The 22435-nt window shown below is 46.1% G+C and overlaps 1 protein-coding gene and 1 non-coding gene across 2 annotated transcripts; both read right to left on the bottom strand.

Annotated features, from left to right (window-relative positions):
- Window positions 1–12590: 12590 nt before the first annotated feature.
- On the bottom strand, window positions 12591–13304 carry LOC147961843 (uncharacterized). The gene has a single exon (XM_087533963.1). It carries the CDS (start codon window positions 13302–13304, stop codon window positions 12591–12593), a length of 714 nt encoding a protein of 237 aa, XP_087390089.1.
- Window positions 13305–14268: 964 nt separating this feature from the next.
- On the bottom strand, window positions 14269–14465 carry LOC125528993 (U2 spliceosomal RNA). The gene has a single exon (XR_007292506.2). It is a non-coding gene; the product is annotated as a U2 spliceosomal RNA (small nuclear RNA).
- Between the last annotated feature and the right edge of the window lie 7970 nt (window positions 14466–22435).

Genomic DNA, 22435 nt, shown 5'->3' with positions numbered 1-22435 from the left:
GTACTCCGCTTAATGGCTTAGAATCGGGACTTCAAAGACGTTTTGAACGTCATGGAGCATATGAGATGTTCCAGGAGTTGAAGTTAATATTTCAAGCAAATACCCGAGTTAAGAGGCATACTAGTGACACTTTGTTTGTCTATGTATTCACACACGTATTATGTTTCCGGTTAATACAATTCTAGCATGAATAATAAACATTTATCATGATTATAAGGAAATAAATAATAACTTTATTATTGCCTCTAGGGCATATTTCCTTCAGTCTCCCACTTGCACTAGAGTCAATAATCTAGATTACACTGTAATGATTCTAACACCCATGGAGCCTTGGTGCTGATCATGTTTTGCTCGTGGAAGAGGCTTAGTCAACGGGTCTGCAATATTCAGATCCGTATGTATCTTGCAAATCTCTATGTCTCCCACCTGGACTAGATCCCGGATGGAATTGAAGCGTCTCTTGATGTGTTTGGTCCTTTTGTGAAATCCGGATTCCTTTGCCAAGGCAATTGCACCAGTATTGTCACAAAAGATTTTCATTGGACCCGATGCATTAGGTATGACACCTAGATCGGATATGAACTCCTTCATCCAGACTCCTTCGTTCGCTGCTTCCGAAGCAGCTATGTACTCCGCTTCACATGTAGATCCCGCTACGACGCTTTGTTTAGAACTGCACCAACTGACAGCTCCACCGTTTAATGTAAACACGTATCCGGTTTGCGATTTAGAATCGTCCGGATCAGTGTCAAAGCTTACATCAACGTAACCTTTTACGGTGAGCTCTTTGTCACCTCCATATACGAGAAACATATCCTTAGTCCTTTTCAGGTATTTCAGGATGTTCTTGACCGCTGTCCAGTGATCCACTCCTGGATTACTTTGGTACCTCCCTGCTAAACTTATAGCAAGGCACACATCAGGTCTGGTACACAACATTGCATACATGATAGATCCTATGGCTGATGCATAGGGAACATCTTTCATATTCTCTCTATCTTCTGCAGTGGTCGGGCATTGAGTCTTACTCAACTTCACACCTTGTAACACAGGCAAGAACCCTTTCTTTGCTTGATCCATTTTGAACTTCTTCAAAATTTTGTCAAGGTATGTGCTTTGTGAAAGTCCAATTAAGCGTCTTGATCTATCTCTATAGATCTTAATGCCTAATATGTAAGCAGCTTCACCGAGGTCTTTCATTGAAAAACTTTTATTCAAGTATCCCTTTATGCTATCCAGAAATTCTATATCATTTCCAATCAGCAATATGTCATCCACATATAATATCAGAAATGCTACAGAGCTCCCACTCACTTTCTTGTAAATACAGGCTTCTCCGAAAGTCTGTATAAAACCAAATGCTTTGATCACACTATCAAAATGTTTATTCCAACTCCGAGAGGCTTGCACCAGTCCATAAATGGATCGCTGGAGCTTGCACACTTTGTTAGCTCCCTTTGGATCGACAAAACCTTCCGGTTGCATCATATACAACTCTTCTTCCAGAAATCCATTCAGGAATGCAGTTTTGACATCCATCTGCCAAATTTCATAATCATAACATGCGGCAATTGCTAACATGATTCGGACGGACTTAAGCATCGCTACGGGTGAGAAGGTCTCATCGTAGTCAATCCCTTGAACTTGCCGAAAACCTTTTGCGACAAGTCGAGCTTTGTAGACAGTAACATTACCATCAGCGTCAGTCTTCTTCTTAAAAATCCATTTATTCTCAATTGCTTGCCGATCATCGGGCAAGTCAACCAAAGTCCATACTTTGTTCTCATACATGGATCCCATCTCAGATTTCATGGCTTCAAGCCACTTTGCGGAATCTGGGCTCACCATCGCTTCTTCATAGTTCGTAGGTTCATCATGATCTAGTAGCATGACTTCCAGAACAGGATTACCGTACCACTCTGGTGCGGATCTTACTCTGGTTGATCTACGAGGTTCAGCAGTATTTTGATCTGAAGTTTCATGATCATTATCATTGGCTTCCTCACTAACTGGTGTAGGTGTCACTGAAACAGTTTTCTGTGATGAACTACTTTCCAGTAAGGGAGCAGGTACAGTTACCTCGTCAAGTTCTACTTTCCTCCCACTCACTTCTTTCGAGAGAAACTCCTTCTCTAGAAAGGATCCATTCTTAGCAACGAATGTCTTGCCTTCGGATCTGTGATAGAAGGTGTACCCAACAGTTTCCTTTGGGTATCCTATGAAGACACATTTCTCCGATTTGGGTTCGAGCTTATCAGGCTGAAGCTTTTTCACATAAGCATCGCAGCCCCAAACTTTAAGAAACGATAACTTTGGTTTCTTGCCAAACCACAGTTCATAAGGTGTCGTCCCAACGGATTTTGATGGTGCCCTATTTAACATGAATGCAGCCGTCTCTAGAGCATAACCCCAAAATGATAGCGGTAAATCAGTAAGAGACATCATAGATCGCACCATATCTAGTAAAGTACGATTACGACGTACGGACACACCATTACGCTGTGGTGTTCCGGGTGGCGTGAGTTGCGAAACTATTCCACAGTTTTTCAAATGTACACCAAACTCGTAACTCAAATTTTCTCCTCCACGATCAGATCATAGAAACTTTATTTTCTTGTTACGATGACTTTCAACTTCACTCTGAAATTCTTTGAACTTTTCAAATGTTTCAGACTTATGTTTCACTAAGTAGATATATCCATATATGCTTAAATCATCTGTGAAGGTGAGAAAATAACGATATCCGCCACGAGCCTCAATATTCATCGGACCACATACATCGGTATGTATGATTTCCAACAAATCTATTGCTCTCTCCATAGTACCGGAGAACGGTGTTTTAGTCATCTTTCCCATGAGGCACGGTTCGCAAGTACCAAGTGATTCATAATCAAGTGGTTCCAAAAGTCCATCAGTATGGAGTTTCTTCATGCGCTTTACACCGATATGACCTAAACGACAGTGCCACAAATAAGTTGCACTTTCATTATCAACTCTGCATCTTTTGGCTTCAACATTATGAATATGTGTATTACTACTATCGAGATTCAATAAAAATAGACCACTCTTCAAGGGTGCATGACCATAAAAGATATTACTCATATAAATAGAACAACCATTATTCTCTGATTTAAATGTATAACCGTCTCGCATTAAACAAGATCCAGATATAATGTTCATGCTCAATGCTGGCACCAAATAACAATTATTTAGGTCTAATATTAATCCCGAAGGTAGATGTAGAGGTAGCGTGCCGACCGCGATCACATTGAATTTGGAACCGTTTCCCACGCGCATCGTCACCTCTTCCTTTGCCAGTGCCCGCTTATTCCGTAGTCCCTGTTTCGAGTTGCAAATATTAGCAACAGAACCAGTATCAAATACCCAGGTGCTACTGCGAGCTCTAGTAAGGTACACATCAATAACATGTATATCACATATACCTTTGTTCACCTTGCCATCCTTCTTATCCGCCAAATACTTGGGGCAGTTCCGCTTCCAGTGACCAGTCTGCTTGCAGTAGAAGCACTCAGTTTCAGGCTTAGGTCCAGACTTGCGTTTCTTCTCCAGAGCAGCAACTTGCTTGCCGTTCTTCTTGAAGTTCCCCTTCTTCTTCCCTTTGCCGTTTTTCTTGAAACTAGTGGTCTTGTTAACCATCAACACTTGATGCTCCTTCTTGATTTCTACTTCCGCGGCTTTCAGCATTGCGAAGAGCTCGGGAATAGTCTTGTTCATCCCTTGCATATTATAGTTCATCACGAAGCTCTTGTAGCTTGGTGGCAGTGATTGGAGAATTCTGTCAATGATGCAATCATCTGGAAGATTAACTCCCAATTGAATCAAGTGATTATTATACCCAGACATTTTGAGTATATGCTCACTGACAGAACTGTTCTCCTCCATCTTGCAGCTATAGAACTTATTGGAGACTTAATATCTCTCAATCCAGGCATTTGCTTGAAATATTAACTTCAACTCCTGGAACATCTCATATGCTCCATGACGTTCAAAACGTCGTTGAAGTCCCGATTCTAAGCCGTAAAGCATGGCACACTGAACTATCGAGTAGTCATCAGCTTTGCTCTGCCAGACGTTCATAACATCTGGTGTTGCTCCAGCAGCAGGCCTGGCACCCAGCGGTGCTTCCAGGACGTAATTCTTCTGAGCAGCAATGAGGATAATCCTCAAGTTACGGACCCAGTCCGTGTAATTGCTACCATCATCTTTCAACTTTGCTTTCTCAAGGAACGCATTAAAATTCAACGGAACAACAGCACGAGCCATCTATCTACAATCAACATAAACAAGCAAGATACTATCAGGGACTAAGTTCATGATAAATTTAAGTTCAATTAATCATATTACTAAAGAACTCCCACTTAGATAGACATCCCTCTAATCTTCTAAGTGATTACGTGATCCAAATCAACTAAACCATAACCGATCATCACGTGAGATGGAGTAGTTTTCAATGGTGAACATCGTTTATGTTGATCATATCTACTATATGATTCACGCTCGACCTTTCGGTCTCCGTGTTCCGAGGCCATATCTGCATATGCTAGGCTCGTCAAGTTTAACCTGAGTATTCTGCTTGTGCAAAAACTGGCTTGCACCCGTTGTAGATGGACGTAGAGCTTATCACACCCGATCATCACGTTGTGTCTGGGCACGACGAACTTTGGCAACGGTGCATACTCAGGGAGAACACTTCTTGATAATTTAGTGAGAGATCATCTTATAATGCTACCGTCAATCAAAGCAAGATAAGATGCATAAAAAGATAAACATCACATGCAATCAATTTAAGTGATATGATATGGCCATCATCATCTTGTGCTTGTGATCTCCATCTCCGAAGCACTGTCATGATCACCATCGTCACCGGCGCGACACCTTGATCTCCATCGTAGCATCGTTGTCGTCTCGCCAATCTTATGCTTCCACGACTATCACTACCGTTTAGTAATAAAGTAAAGCATTACATCGCGATTGCATTGCATACAATAAAGCGACAACCATATGGCTCCTGCCAGTTGCCGATAACTCGGTTACAAAACATGATCATCTCATACAATAAAATTCAGCATCATGCCTTGACCATATCACATCACAACATGCCCTGCAAAAACAAGTTAGACGTCCTCTACTTTGTTGTTGCAAGTTTATGTGGCTGCTACGGGCTTTAAGCAAGAACCTATCTCACCTACGCATCAAAACCACAATGATAGTTTGTCAAATAGACTCCGTTTTAACCTTCGCAAGGACCGGGCGTAGCCACACTCGTTTCAACTAAAGTTGGAGAGACAGTCGCCCGCAAGCCATCTATGTGCAAAGCACGTCGAGGGAACCGGTCTCGCGTAAGCGTACGCGTAAGGTTGGTCCGGGTCGTCTCGTCCAACAATACCGCCGAACCAAAGTATGACATGCTGGTAGGCAGTATGACTTCTATCGTCCACAACTCACTTGTGTTCTACTCGTGCAAATAACATCAAACCATAAAACCTAGGCTCGGATGCCACTGTTGAGGAACGTAGTAATTTCAAAAAATTTCCTACGCACACGCAAGATCATGGTGATGCATAGCAACGAGGGGGAGAGTCTGATCTACATACCCTTGTAGATCGCAACGGAAGCGTTGACACAACGTAGAGGAAGTAGTCGTACGTCTTCTTCCCGATCCGACCGATCCAAGCACCGTTACTCCGGCACCTCCGAGTTCTTAGCACACGTACAGCTCGATGACGATCCCCGGGCTCCGATCCAGCAAAGCTTCGGGGAGGAGTTCCGTCAGCACGACGGCGTGGTGACGATCTTGATGTTCTACCGACGCAGGGCTTCGCCTAAGCACTACAACGATATGATCGAGGTGGAATATGGTGGCAAGGGGCACCGCACATGGCTAAGAAACGATCTCGATGATCAACTTGTGTGTCTAGAGGTGCCCCCTGCCTCCGTATATAAAGGAGCCAAGGGGGAGGGGCGCGGCCAGCCCTATGGAGGCGCAGGAGGAGTCCTACTCCTACCGGGAGTAGGACTCCCCCCCAATCCTATTCCAAATAGGATTCCCAAGGGGGAAAGAGGGAGAGGGGTGGCTGGCCACCTCTCCTAGTCCTAATAGGACTAGGGGATGGGGGAGGCGCGCAGCCCTTGTGGGCAGCCCTTTCACCTTTCCACTAAGGCCCACTAAGGCCCATATGATTCCCGGGGGGTTCCGGTAACCTCCCGGTACTCCGGTAAAATCCCGATTTCACCTGGAACACTTCCGATGTCCAAACATAGGCTTCCAATATATCAATATTTATGTCTCGACCATTTCGAGACTCCTCGTCATGTCCGTGATCACATCCGGGACTCCGAACAACCTTCGGTACATCAAAATGCATAAACTCATAATATAACTGTCATCATAACCTTAAGCGTGCGGACCCTACGGGTTCGAGAACAATGTAGACATGACCGAGACACGTCTGCGGTCAATAACCAATAGCGGGACCTGGATGCCCATATTGGCTCCTACATATTCTACGAAGATCTTTATCGGTCAGACCGCATAACAACATACGTTGTTCCCTTTGTCATCGGTATGTTACTTGCCCGAGATTCGATCGTCGGTATCCAATACCTAGTTCAATCTCGTTACCGGCAAGTCTCTTTACTCGTTCCGTAATACATCATCTCACAACTAACATATTAGTTGTAATGCTTGCAAGGCTTATGTGATGTGTATTACCGAGAGGGCCCAGAGATACCTCTTTGACAATCGGAGTGACAAATCCTAATCTCGAAATACGCCAACCCAACATCTACCTTTGGAGACACCTGTAATGCTCCTTTATAATCACCCAGTTACGTTGTGACGTTTGGTAGCACCCAAAGTGCTCCTCCGGCAAACGGGAGTTGCATAATCTCATAGTCATAGGAACATGTATAAGTCATGAAGAAAGCAATAGCAACATACTAAACGATCGGGTGCTAAGCTAATGGAATGGGTCATGTCAATCAGATTATTCAACTAATGATGTGACCTCGTTAATCAAATAACAACTCATTGTTCATGGTCAGGAAACATAACCATCTTTGATTAATGAGCTAGTCAAGTAGAGGCATACTAGTGACACTTTGTTTGTCTATGTATTCACACATGTATTATGTTTCCGGTTAATACAATTCCAGCATGAATAATAAACATTTATCATGATTATAAGGAAATAAATAATAACTTTATTATTGCCTCTAGGGCATATTTCCTTCACACATCACAACATGCCCTACAAAAAAAAGTTAGACGTCCTCTACTTTGTTGTTGCAAGTTTTACGTGGCTGCTACGGGCTGAGCAAGAACCATTCTTACCTACGCATCAAAACCACAATGATAGTTCGTCAAGTTAGTGTTGTTTTAACCTTCTCAAGGACCGGGCGTAGCCACACTCGGTTCAACTAAAGTTGGAGAAACTGACACCCGCCAGCCATGTGTGTGCAAAGCACGTCGGTAGAAACAGTCTCGCGTAAGCGTACGCGTAATGTCAGTCCGGGCCGCTTCATCCAACAATACCGCCGAACCAAAGTATGACATGCTGGTAAGCAGTATGACTTGTACCGGCTGACCAACTGAATCCACGGGAGTAGTCCTGCCTGCTTGATGTACGGTGTGTACCGCTCATTGTAAGGCATGGCAGGACCAGAGACCCCGTGATACCGAATCTTCAAAGGTTCAAGCTTCTGCAAAAAACAAGTAATGACAAATCTTAGGGCATATAAATTTCAACTTAAGGAAAATTTGCAAAATATTTAGATTACTCTTTATTACCATCTCCTTCTCGCGCATCATGTAGGCCCGGTGTTTCATGTCGTAGACATCGTTGAGAAGCCAAACCATCCTTATAAAGTTCAAACAATAAACATATATGAGTTCATCTTCATCCCAAATATCGGTATACACTAAACATCTAATATGTGTTCAATTACAAGAATCTCAACATCTCCTTCTCACACAATGAATATGTCATATGTGTTCAAATAAACTCAACATCTAATATTTCAAATAAACTCAACATCTAATATATATATCTAAACAAACATCTCATATATGTCTACAAAACTCAACATCTCATATTTATCTATAAAAATAGGCATCTCATATATATCTAAAAAAACTAATCAATCTAGGGTTTGACTAACAAGAACCATATATTGTGAACTAAGCAACAACACTATGGTACTACCACTATAACTACACATCCTAAATCAAGCAAATCAAGGGTTCCATCAAATCTTGGACAAATCTCTAAAATGGCAACAAATTTACGGAGGAAAAGAAAAGGAACGGAGGAGTTTACCTAGTAGGATGGATTGGAGATCGAATCCACAGATCAAATCTTCAGATCTGAGAGGGATGGGGGGAGGGGATTTGATGGGGACGTCGCCGCTGCTCTCTGTCCAGAGAGCGGAGAGGGGGAAGAACTGCCTGGTCAGGCTGGGCTGATGCGCTTTAAGTCACTGTGCAGCGCCTAAGCGCTAGGCGCTGCACATTACAAGTGTGGCGCCTAAGGCTTAGGCGCTGCAGTGATGTCTGTGGGGTCGCAACTGGACCAGGGCTGCCACGCTGACAGGAGGTGCGACGCCTAAGGCAGAGGCGTTGCATAGTAGTGTGCGGCGCCTAGCTGTCGGGCGCCACACGAAAAGGTCAGCAGAGTGAATTTTTTTTCAAAATCAGATTAGTTTGTGATTTGATTTCGTTTTCAGGTCAAATATGTGGATTTTGCCGGATATTTTCCCAAAAAAAAGAAGCATGCTGGCTAGACAAAGAGGACTGAAGCAACAATATGCAGCGTCAATGGCAACGCCGACACATCGTTTCCTGCTTGTGAACACTAAGAAAGGGTCGGCAACCAATGTCCACATTCTTTACATACTGCCACTTCACAGTCAGTATATATGTATTGCCAACAAGAGTAAGTTTGTTAGCTAGTAACGCAGCGAGCACCAAAGTACAAGTTTTGGTTAGCCAATGAGGCAAAAGTCAATCTGTTGTTGAGCCTACGAGGCTGTTTGGTTCCTAGCCATATCTTGCCACACTTTGACCACTTAATCTTAGGTAACTTTAATTAAATTAGAGCATCTCCAGCCGCGCCCCCAACACCCACCCCCCCCCCCCCCCCCGGCCACTTTTTCAGCATCGACGCCAAAAAAAACGCCCCAGTCACGTCCCCAGGACACCGAAAAACGCCGGTTCGGCCCTTTTTTCCGCCCGGCGGTCACACGCCGAACCCAGCGCACTGGGGGGCAATTGGGGGCTCCGGTGCAAGGGAAAAGCGCGGCTGGCCCACGCCGTCAGGGGAAAAGTCAAGGTTTTCTTTCCCGACTCACCTCCCACCCCCGCGCCCTCGGCCGCCAGTAGCTATATCCTGGCACCGCCCGCCGCCTTTCACCGCTAGATAGCCATTCCACGCCGGAAAAATAGCAGAGCTTCGCCGCGGCAGCCCCTCCAACAGCAGCTGGGCGTTTCCGGCCGCGGAGGGGCAGTTTAGCGGCGGGTACACGCCCACTGGGCACAAGGTGTTCGGTGATTTGCCTGCCTCGGCGATGGACTTGGATGACGAGGAAGCGCTCGCCGCGCTGCTGGAGGAGGAAGCCGAGGCCGGCGTCTAGGAAGAAGAGCGTCTCATGGTGCTCGCCGCCCTCGCCCAGCTGCTGGCGAGCAATGAAAAGCCGCGGCGATGCGGCTCGGTGCTGGGGCAGGTGAAAGCAAAGAACCGGCATCGTCTTGAAGGCTACTGCATGCTCTACTTCGACTACTTCGCCGATGCTCCACTTCACGGCGACAAAACATTTCGGCGCCATTATCGGATGAGCCAAAAGCTCTTCCTCGGGATTGTGAATTCCATCCGGGAGTTCGACAACTACTTCAAGTGCAAGATGGATTGCACCGGCGCCCCTTGGATTCACCTCCATCCAAAAGTGCATGACAACGATGAGGATGCTTGCATATGGAGCTCCCGGTGATTCACTCGACGACTATGGGCGCATGGCCGAGTCCACCAGCATAGAGTGTTTCTACAAGTTCTATCGGGCAGTGGTGGCAGTATCTGGACCGCAATACTTGAGAACACCCAATGCAGAAGACACTGCTCGGATTCTACCACAGAATGCAGCAAGAGGATTTCCTGGGATGCTTGGAAGCATCGACTGCATGCATTGGAAATGGAAGAATTGCCCATTTGCTTGGCAGGGGATGTACAAAGGCGCCAAAGGCGGTTGTAGTGTGGTACTTAAGGCGGTGGCCACACAGGACCTCTGGATTTGGCACTCCTTCTTTGGTATGCCAGGAACTCACAGTGACATCAACGTGCTGAAGTGCTCTCCTGTCTTTGCCAAGCTTGTTGAAGGTCATTCTCCTCCGGTGAACTTCGAGATCAATGGGCGGCACACAACAAGGGGTACTATCTAGCTGATGGCATCTATCCGAGATGATCAACATTTGTGAAGACGATCTCAAACCATGTGCCAGGAGGCAAGAACGCCTGGTTTGTGAAGGTTCAGGAGGCTTGCAGGAAGGATGTCGAGCGGGCATTTGGTGTGCTCCAATCTCGATTTGCTGTTGTCTGGTACCCCGCTCAGACCTGGTCGAAAAATCAAATGTGGGAGATTATGACTTGTTGTGTCATCTTGCACAACATGATCATCGAAAGCGAGTAAGAAGACCCAGTGTTTGACACTGAACCATACTACAGGCAGGGTCCTCTAGCCAAAGTTGATCACCAGCTACCGGCAACCTGGACTGCCTATCTCAATATGCGTCAGGAGATCCGAGACCCACAGGTACATCATCAACTGCAGCAAGATCTGATAGAGCATCTATGGAGGCTCAAGGGCGACGCCGGGCACGACGTGTGATGAAATATGAGTTTTTATTTGTTGAACTATATAATTTGTATTGAACTATTTGTTGTTGTACTATTTTGTTGAAGTATTTGATATTTCTGTGATGAAATATGTGATAAAAAAATTATGTGCATAATTGAACGTCGAGCAACAGCGAACCACGCCGAATATGGGCCTATTGTCGCCCATATGGGTCCTTTATTCGCCGATATGGGGCTGAAAAGTGGGCCAATATCGGCGCCTGGGGGTGAGCTGGGGGCGACGACTGGGCGCGAAACCGCCCCAGCGCCGATGGTATCGTCGGCTCGCCCCCGGGGGCGATTTTTATGCATCCTAGGGGGGCGAACGGCTGGAGATGCTCTTAGGTAAGTGTTTGGTTCTAGCCACACCTAAGGCAAGATTTTTTTTATGAGCAATGAACCCCACATGTCATCGGCACAAAAAGTGTGACAAGATTCCCTTAGGCAAGCCAAAGTGTGGCTAACAATTTGAACAACTCAACTAAGGCAAGTGTGGTAAAAATCATGTGGCAATATATGGCAAAGATAGTCACAATCCAAACAACCCCTACGTCTCGCAGGGTGTTGTCGTGTCGCTGTCACAACACAGGGTAGATAACGCGCGGCGGGCGACCGTTGGCCAGTGTGTCACCTGAATCGTGGGAGCGCCCTGTCAGTTCGGTGCTTAGCGCGGGCGAAGCGACCGGTTTCGACACTTGGTAATTTTCTGTCATGGATTAGGACAATTCTGGTAATTTTCTGCACAAAATCGAAAAGTGATAGTTTTCTGTCACGTTTCCGTGAAATGTGGTAGTTTTTGGTTAAATACTCCAAGCAATTTGAGCTGATGTGGACAAGAATGGGTACCACTACCTTCTGGTGTTGAAGGTCATTCTCAAATCTGAGCTGATGTGAACAGATTTGCCGTTAAAATTGTGTTGGCAGTTGAGAACTAAAAGGTCATTCTCAAATCTATGGAAAGCCTTCCAGGTACTTGCAACTAATCGGGTGATTAGCCATCAGTAGGCATAATACTTTATGTAGCCATTTTCTTAAGCAAAAAGGTATAGGTTATTGAATCGCAACAAACCTCGATTCAGTCTTCCTACCACTCACACCAAACAGCACACAGATTCTACTCTAAGATTACCAACATCAAGTTCAGGACAACTAACATGTCAGTTCAGTGTGTCAAAATGGAGCACATTGGCAAGACCAGGTGAATGATGTGTCCAGTCCAGTGAAGCCCTTTCAAGAGAGCATAGCAGCAGAAGTAGAGTAGACTTGGCACTCAAAAGTGACAGTGCCACTTGGATGCAAAAAGGTGCAGCAAAGCACATACAATTATCAAAAAGATTGGATTCATCACAGCTGAATTGTTACATACATACAGTGGTTAACCTTTTCAAGACTTGTACAATGCTAGGTGCTTAGGCAGGTGTTTAGAAAAATAAGCCAGATTTCTTGAAGCGTCAGTGCTTATTTCTACACGAGAGACGCCTAATTAAGCGTCTACTCTCTATAAATAAGCACTGATGCTTAAAGAAACATCGGTTTATTTCATTAAGTACCTCCCCTATGCGCTTTGCATTTACAAGGCCTCAAAAACATTTATGCTTTATACCACATAGAAGTCCTTAAAAGTTGTTTTTTCAGTCTGTTGTACCCATAGACTTTTTTTTTGCGGGGAAAAAGGGAATTCATTAATTAAGTGGCAGCCATGTCTGCATTACATAGGTCCGGAACCTCGTCCGGCCCAGAATGAAGCCACACCGCAGTGCGCTTCTTTATTCGACCAAAGTTCGCTAAAAAATGACTAACAGTGTTTCGTTCACGCCTCACAAGCTTAACTAAGAATTCACCATGTTCCCGAAGACGCGAAGTAATCTCGCGGATCAACATCATATGCTCCGATCGGTCGCCAATACCTCCTTCAATTAGTTTTACCACTTCTGCGCAGTCCGTTTGAATCACAAAAGGCAGCTCAGACCACTGGGTAGCCAGAGAGATGCCTTCTGAACATGCAGCAAGTTCAGATTCTAGTGGTGATGCACACTGCCTTAACTCACGGCAAGACGAAAAAATAATATCTCCATGTTCATCCCGGAGGACCATGCCAGCTCCTGCAGTTCCGTCCTTGGCAGAAAAGGACCCGTCGATGTTGAGCGCAGCCCAGCCGGCCGGCGGTGCCTCCCATCCAAGTGATGATGGCTTCTCACGCTCAACATGTGATAACAATTTCCTGCTGTACAAAGGCGCAGCTACCATTTTTCCTTTGATGTGATCTCCATGAGGGTACGCCTGGATGGCTAGCAATGAGTTGATATAGCTGGTTAGGAATCTGGTCGAGGCTTCGACCGGCGGTGGTCGTTTGTCGTGGACGATCTCATTCCTCACATGCCAGCAACGCCAAATCGTCATGAGCGTATACATCCGCTCCTCTGGTGACAAGTCTGCGAGCACATGAAAAAGCCACTCTGGCCCAGTGTGCATGACTCGACAGATGTCCGGAATATTCCATTGTCGCGCCATAGCTTGCCACAAGGCGACCGCATGAGGACATCTGCAGAGAGCATGAAAAGTGTCCTCCGGTTCGGTAGCACACACAGGACACAAGTTAGATACTTCAAGGCTACGCGCATGTACCCATAGACTTGCTGTCACTTGGATTATTGTCTTAACATTGAAAGACGTATTTTAAAGTAAAGTAAAACTAGGAGTAAATTATGTTAAACTTTAGTAATGTTCTATCATTGTTACTATGTTGAATGTTGTGTGCACCATTTCTTTTTTATTTTTTCTAGTTGATGTGTGGACCTCATAATCGGATATATATCCTCTTGCTTTTTATTACATGATCGTAAAGTTCATGCCATTTAATTTTGTGATCTCAAATGCTCGATGTTAGCTATTTGCTGTTTTTTTTTGGCCAACCATTAGGTATTTTCTGGTTGTTGGTGAATCAGGCATGTTCAGCCCATGAGATACTGTTGTGCATAAAGTGATGGCGGTGTAAGTCATCCGATTGCTTGTGGATTGATGAAAGACTTTTCCCCCGCGATTTATAAAATCTTTGTGGACATCTATCAAATTCTTCAATCAAATAGTTAATGCCTTTTTTTGTAGGAAAAATCAAATAGTTAAGACCAGTCCACTGCTTTTTCTCCTTTCAATCAACATTTGTTTTGGCCTACAAAATATATGCTAGAAACTACTCCCTCTGACAAAGGGAGTATCAAACAGTTGCACCTTTTTTGTCCCACAAAATATGTGCTAAGTAGAAAATATCAAACAACTGCAATATTTCTTGTCATGAATATAGTTACTATCTTGTTTTGGTTGTTCTGGTTTGGTTAAGAAAACAATTTATTTGATTTTGCTTTGGTTGGGGTGCGTAAGCCAAGGGCTATAGTGCAAAGCCCGAGCAACGCTTGAGAGCCCTAGCAGCAAGCCACTATGATGGGCCCTTCCCCACAAAAAATTTAAATTAATATCATGTGAATCCGAAGATTCACTATCAGATATTAAACTGATAAGTACAGATACTACACTTGATCTTAGCCAACAGGCCGAGAAAGATATGATTTAAACTGTGGCCGGGTGTCCCCTTTTATTGCACTACGTTCCGCCTTCGCTCAAGTGCAAAAGCGATACGGGACTATTCCACCAACGACGAGTTAGTTTGTGTTCGTTTCTTTGCTCATACGAGGGTGCACGGCAGCACGGGGTAATTTCGGCTCTGCGCCTCGTATCTTCCAAGAAGCCCGTGAACAAAGGTCGCGGCCCACAGGCATCGATGGCCCAGTTTGTTTCGCTTGGACGAATTGGGCTGCTACTGGTTTTCTTTTTTTTTTGACATCGGCTGCTACTTCTAGTTGGTGCACCACATTAGCCAAGATTTTTCTTTCTCCTAAAAAACAGAGGCCCCCTTGTTAAAAAAATAATCCAAAATAAAGGACTAACTGAGATTCCCAATTTTCTCAAAAAAAAAAAACTGTTCCCAATTCCCAGAGTGATTTGTGTTCTTTCAGACAAGCTGAGATTCAGATGATAAAAAACTGATGTGAGATTCGTGGCTTCACGTGCCAACGACTGTGTGTTGTAAACAAGTACAAAAGCACCCTCATCCCTCTCTCACATGGAAGAGGTCCAATCTAAGATCCAATTAAAACCTGAAGATCCAACCACAACCAGTGAAAGGAAGGATGCACGCTGGCTAGACAAAGAAGACTGAAGCAACAATATGCCGCGTCGACGCAATGCCGACATACCGTTTTCCTGATTGTAAGCCGTCGCAAACAGTGTCCACATTCTTTACACATTGCCACTTCAAAGGATCTGCCAGTCGGTATGTGCTGCCAGCAGTAATATGTTTGTTTAGTTGCTGAAAACATATTACGTACATGGTTAGCTAGCACCAAAGTCCAGATCTTGGTTAGCCAATGAGGCAAATGTCCTCTCTCGTTGAGCCGACGTCTCATAAAGTGTTGCCCGGTCGCTCTCGCCGCACACGGTACATATCGAAGTGTGGCCGGTGAACGGGCAATAACAAATGAGAAAGCAATCTGGGAAGATCCAGGTTGGATGTGCATAAGAATGGTTACCACCAGACAGATTCGCCCTTAAAATTATGTTGGCAGTTGGGAACTAAAAGGTCATTCTCAAATCTATGGAAGGCCACCTTCCACTTCCAGCTACTTGCTCCCCAGCAACGGTTGTCCTGACTGATTGCATGTATATGCTGGGTTGGCAACTAACCATGAGCATGCTGGTTGGGCAAAAGAGGAACATATACGTGTAGATGCCTGTTCTTTTTTCAATACCACTCTGAAATCTTGATTTATAGATAATCAAATAGATGGGGTTTCCGTATCTTTCGTCTTGCATTCATAATCTAGGAAAACTAAAATTCTTTGAGGTGAACAAATTTGATTTGCAGGCCTGTAAACTTTGGTGGATGAATAAATGGACACGGGGAAGTACTAACTTAAAAGAAGAGAGGAGGCTAAGAGCATCTCCAGCCGTTGGCCCCCCAGAGGGCGCCTAAAATCGCCGCCTGGAGGTGAGCCGGCGCAAAAAAAAACGGCCTGAGGGCGAGTTGGTCCCCAGCCGCCAGCCCCAAGGCCGCCCCCAGACATTTAAATTTTTTCAAAAAAAAACGTTCGGCTAAAACACGTCTAAATTTCGGTAAATTTTGGCATATATTAGACATGTTCGTGGCTTTTTACATAGCAAATATATCTAAAAAAAGAACTTGCTGAACACGGAGTAGTCGCCGTCGTCATCGTCGGCCTTCTCCTCCTTGACGCGGCCGTCCCTGGTGGACCCCTGACCGGCGTCGCCATGGCGGACTGGTGGCGGCGGCGGCGCGTAGTCGTCGTCGCTGTCGTCGAGGACGACGACTCCTCCTTCGTCGCGGCCCCGGCAGCGCTGCTCGAAGCGCCGCAGGGCGGCGCACTGGCGCTCCCTCGCCATTTTCAGGGAGTCCTCGCGCGCCCATTTCAGGGCCGCGTCGTCGTCGAGCTCCACGTCGCCGTGTTCCATCTTCACGGCGGAGAGACCCGGCTCCGTTTTCACCGGCGCGAGCCTCGACTCCGTCTTTCGCTTGACGAAGCGCGGAGGAGCCGACGAGGAGGCGCGCCGGCCGCCTCGTTGATGACGATGCCGGCGCTGCGAGTGCGCCGGCCGAGCGGCGTCTCCGCCGCGGGCCCGGCCCTGACGCCGAGCAACGCCGGAGAGCCGGAGGAGTGGGAAGAAGACCGTGAGGAGGAGTGCGAGGAGGAAGACGAGGAGGAGCCGAACCTCCTGGGCATCCATTGCCCGGCGCATCGGCGGTGGGCCGGGGCGGCCGCCCTCGCCGGGGAGGGTATGCCAGCGGCGGGTTGTCGCCGCCCTCAAGGTGTGTCAGCATGCCCTCGAGCGTGCGGCGGGGACGCCCCACCATAGGTGGCGGCCCTCGCTGTTCTCTACCTCGGCGGCGAAGTAGGGGGCGCGCGCCATGGCGTCGGGCAACGGGGGAATGGGCACTCCCCCGTTGCTGAGCCTCCACCCCGCTGGCCCGGCGCGCATGTCCGGCGGCGCCGGGATGTTGGCCTCGAACAGGAGCCATGACTCCTGTTCGCAGAGGGAGCAGCGGCCGAAGCCGTTGGCCGCCGCCTCGTCGCTGGGGAAACGTTCGGCCATCGGGGCTATCGGGTGGGGGAGGGCTCGGAGGCGGCGCACGGGGGAGGGAGAGGGAGGGCTCGGCGGCGGCGCACGGGAGAGGGAGAGCTCGGCGGCTAGGGCTGGTGTGGCCAGAGGCGAGGGAGGCTGCCATCTTATATAGCCGCGCCCGTGTGTACGCGTGGCGGGAGGGGAGACCTCGTCGCGCCGCCCGTGAGGAATCAATGGCAAGGCTGACCAACGGCGGCAGCGCGGTAGCCTTGGCATTGATTCCCGCGGAAAACGAGGTGATGAGGGCGACGAAGCGCTCGTCTAGCTGACTCGGCGGGCCCGCGGCTGCTTCACGCCAAAACAACTCGCCCCGGCGCCCCCGGGCGTGAAGGAAATATGCCCTAGAGGCAATAATAAAGTTATTATTTATGTCCTTATATCATGATAAAAGTTTATTATTCATGCTAGAATTGTATTAACCGGAAACATAATACATGTGTGAATACATAGACAAACAGAGTGTCACTAGTATGCCTCTACTAGACTAGCTCGTTAATCAAAGATGGTTATGTTTCCTAACCATGGACAATGAGTTGTTATTTGATTAATGGGATCACATCATTAGTTGAATGATCTGATTGACATGACCCATTCCATTAGCTTAGGACCCGATCGTTTAGTATGTTGCTATTGCTTTCTTCATGACTTATACATGTTCCTATGACTATGAGATTATGTAACTCCCGTATGCCGGAGGAACACTTTGTGTGCTACCAAACGTCACAACGTAACTGGGTGATTATAAAGGTGCTCTACAGGTGTCTCCAAAGGTACATGTTGGGTTGACGTATTTCGAGATTAGGATTTGTCACTCCGATCGTCGGAGAGGTATCTCTGGGCCCTCTCGGTAATACACATCACTTAAGCCTTGCAAGCAATGCAACTAATGAGTTAGTTGCGAGATGATGTATTACGGAATGAGTAAAGATACTTGCCAGTAACGAGATTGAACTAGGTATTGGATACCGACGATCGAATCTCGGGCAAGTAACATACCGATGACAAAGGGAACAACGTATGTTGTTATGCGGTCTGACCGATAAAGATCTTCGTAGAATATGTAGGAGCCAATATGGGCATCCAGGTCCCGCTATTGGTTATTGACCGGAGACGTGTCTCGGTCATGTCTACATTGTTCTCGAACCCGTAGGGTCCGCACGCTTAAGGTTACGATGATAGTTATATTATGAGTTTATGCATTTTGATGTACCGAAGGTTGTTCGGAGTCCCGGATGTGATCACGGACATGACGAGGAGTCTCGAAATGGTCGAGACATAAGGATTGATATATTGGAAGCCTATGTTTGGATATCGGAAGTGTTCCGGGTAAAATCGGGATTTTACCAAAGTACCGGGAGGTTACCGGAACCCCCCGGGAGCTATATGGGCCTTAGTGGGCCTTAGAGGAAAAGAGAAGGGGCAGCCCAAGATGGGCCGCGCGCCCCTCCCCTCCCTTGGTCCGAATAGGACAAGGAGAGGGGGCTGGCCCCCCTCTCTTTTCCCTCCTCCGTGAATCCTATTCCAACTAGGATTGGGGGGGGGATCCTACTCCCAGAGGGAGTAGGACTCCTCCTGGCGCGCCTCTCCTAGGCCGGCCGCACCCCCCCCCTTGATCCTTTATATACGGAGGCAGGGGAACCCCAGAGACACACAAGTTGATCCACGTGATCATATTCTTAGCCGTGTGCGGTGCCCCCTTCCATCATAGTCCTCGATAATATTGTAGCGGTGCTTAGGCGAAGCCCTGCGACGGTAGTACATCAAGATCGTCACCACGCCGTCGTGCTGACGGAACTCTTCCCCGACACTTTGCTGGATCGGAGTCCGGGGATCGTCATCGAGCTGAATGTGTGCTAGAACTCGGATGTGCCGTAGTTTCGGTGCTTGATCGGTCGGGCCGTGAAAACGTACGACTACATCAACCAAGTTAACGCTTCCGTTGTCGATCTACAAGGGTACGTAGATCACACTCTCCCCCTCTCGTTGCTATGCATCACCATGATCTTGCGTGTGCGTAGGAAATTTTTTGAAATTACTACGAAACCCAACAGTGGTATCAGAGCCTAGGTTTTATATGTTGATGTTATATGCACGAGTAGAACACAAGTGAGTTGTGGGCGATATAAGTCATACTGCTTACCAGCATGTCATACTTTGGTTCGGCGGTATTGTTGGATGAAGCGGCCCAGACCGACATTACGCGTACGCTTACGCGAGACCGGTTCTCCCGACATGCTTTGCACATAGGTGGCTTGCGGGTGACAGTTTCTCCAACTTTAGTTGAACCGAGTGTGGCTACGCCCGGTCCTTGCGAAGGTTAAAACAGCACCAACTTGACAAACTATCGTTGTGGTTTTGATGCGTAGGTAAGATTGGTTCTTGCTTAAGCCCGTAGCAGCCACGTAAAACATGCAACAACAAAGTAGAGGACGTCTAACTTGTTTTTGCAGGGCATGTTGTGATGTGATATGGTCAAGACATGATGCTAAATTTTATTGTATGAGATGATCATGTTTTGTAACCGAGTTATCGGCAACTGGCAGGAGCCATATGGTTGTCGCTTTATTGTATGCAATGCAATCGCGCTGTAATGCTTTACTTTATCACTAAGCGGTAGCGATAGTCGTGGAAGCATAAGATTGGCGAGACGACAACGATGCTACGATGGAGATCAAGGTGTCGCGCCGGTGACGATGGTGATCATGACGGTGCTTCGGAGATGGAGATCACAAGCACAAGATGATGATGGCCATATCATATCACTTATATTGATTGCATGTGATGTTTATCTTTTATGCATCTTATCTTGCTTTGATTGACGGTAGAATTATAAGATGATCTCTCACTAAATTATCAAGAAGTGTTCTCCCTGAGTATGCACCGTTGTGAAAGTTCTTCGTGCTGAGAAACCACGTGATGATCGGGTGTGATAGGCTCTATGTTCAAATACAACGGGTACAAAACAGTTGCACACGCAGAATACTCAGGTTATACTTGACGAGCCAAGCATATACAGATATGGCCTCGGAACACGAAGACCGAAAGGTCGAGCGTGAATCATATAGTAGATATGATCAACATAGTGATGTTCACCAATGAAACTACTCCATCTCACGTGATGATCGGACATGGTTTAGTTGATTTGGATCACGTAATCACTTAGAGGATTAGAGGGATGTCTATCTAAGTGGGAGTTCTTTAAGTAATATGATTAATTGAACTTAAAATTATCACGATCTTAGTACCTGATAGTATCTTGCTTGTTTATGTATGATTGTAGATAAATGGCCCGTGTTGTTGTTCCATTGAATTTTAATGCGTTCCTTGAGAAAGCAAAGTTGAAAGATGATGGTATCAATTACACGGACTGGGTCCGTAACTTGAGGATTATCCTCATTGCTGCACAGAAGAATTACGTCCTGGAAGCACCGCTGGGTGCCAGGCCTGCTGCTGGAGCAACACCAGATGTTGTGAACGTCTGGCAGAGCAAAGCTGATGACTACTCGATAGTTCAGTGTGCCATGCTTTACGGCTTAGAACCGGGACTTCAACGACGTTTTGAACGTCATGGAGCATATGAGATGTTCCAGGAGTTGAAGTTAATATTTCAAGCAAATGCCTGGATTGAGAAATATGAAGTCTCCAATAAGTTCTATAGCTGCAAGATGGAGGAGAACAGTTCTGTCAGTGAGCATATACTCAAAATGTCTGGGTATAATAATCACTTGATTCAAATGGGAGTTAATCTTCCAGATGATTGCGTCATTGACAGAATTCTCCAATCACTGCCACCAAGCTACAAGAGCTTTGTGATGAACTATAATATGCAAGGGATGAATAAGACTATTCCCGAGCTCTTCGCAATGCTGAAAGCTGCGGAGGTAGAAATCAAAAAGGAGCATCAAGTGTTGATGGTCAACAAGACCACTAGTTTCAAGAAAAAGGGCAAAGGGAAGAAGAAGGGGAACTTCAAGAAGAACAGCAAGCAAGTTGCTGCTCAAGAGAAGAAACCCAAGTCTGGACCTAAGCCTGAAACTGAGTGCTTCTACTGCAAGCAGACTGGTCACTGGAAGCGGAACTGCCCCAAGTATTTGGCGGATAAGAAGGATGGCAAGGTGAACAAAGGTATATGTGATATACATGTTATTGATGTGTACCTTACTAGAGCTCGCAGTAGCACCTGGGTATTTGATACTGGTTCTGTTGCTAATATTTGCAACTCGAAACAGGGACTACGGAATAAGCGGGCACTGGCAAAGGACGAGGTGACGATGCGCATGGGAAACGGTTCCAAAGTCGATGTGATCGCGGTCGGCACGCTACCTCTACATCTACCTTCGGGATTAATATTAGACCTAAATAATTGTTATTTGGTGCCAGCGTTGAGCATGAACATTATATCTGGATCTTGTTTAATGCGAGACGGTTATTCATTTAAATTAGAGAATAATGGTTGTTCTATTTATATGAGTAATATCTTTTATGGTCATGCACCCTTGAAGAGTGGTCTATTTTTATTGAATCTCGATAGTAGTAATACACATATTCATAATGTTGAAGCCAAAAGATGCAGAGTTGATAATGAAAGTGCAACTTATTTGTGGCACTGCCGTTTAGGTCATATCGGTATAAAGCGCATGAAGAAACTCCATACTGATGGACTTTTGGAACCACTTGATTATGAATCACTTGGTACTTGCGAACCATGCCTCATGGGCAGGATGACTAAAACACCGTTCTCCGGTACTATGGAGAGAGCAACAGATTTGTTGGAAATCGTACATACCGATGTATGTGGTCCGATGAATATTGAGGCTCGTGGCGGATATCGTTATTTTCTCACCTCCACAGATGATTTAAGCAGATATGGATATATCTACTTAATGAAACATAAGTCTGAAACATTTGAAAAGTTCAAAGAATTTCAGAGTGAAGTTGAAAATCATCATAACAAGAAAATAAAGTTTCTACGATCTGATCGTGGAGGAGAATATTTGAGTTACGAGTTTGGTGTACATTTGAAACAATGCGGAATAGTTTCGCAACTCACGCCACCCGGAACACCACAGCGTAATGGTGTGTCCGAACGTCGTAATCGTACTTTACTAGATATGGTGCGATCTATGATGTCTCTTACTGATTTACCGCTATCGTTTTGGGGTTATGCTTTGGAGACGGCCGCATTCACGTTAAATAGGGCACCATCAAAATCCGTTGAGACGACGCCTTATGAACTATGGTTTGGCAAGAAACCAAAGTTGTCGTTTCTGAAAGTTTGGGGCTGCGATGCTTATGTGAAAAAGCTCCAACCTGATAAGCTCGAACCCAAATCGGAGAAA

This window comes from Triticum urartu, chromosome 7A (genome assembly GCF_056163025.1).
Source record: "Triticum urartu cultivar PI428250 chromosome 7A, HENAU_Tu73, whole genome shotgun sequence".
Taxonomy (NCBI): domain Eukaryota; kingdom Viridiplantae; phylum Streptophyta; class Magnoliopsida; order Poales; family Poaceae; genus Triticum; species Triticum urartu.
The sequence above is the reverse complement of the archived record's forward strand: the minus strand, read 5'-3'. Positions and strand labels throughout refer to the sequence as shown.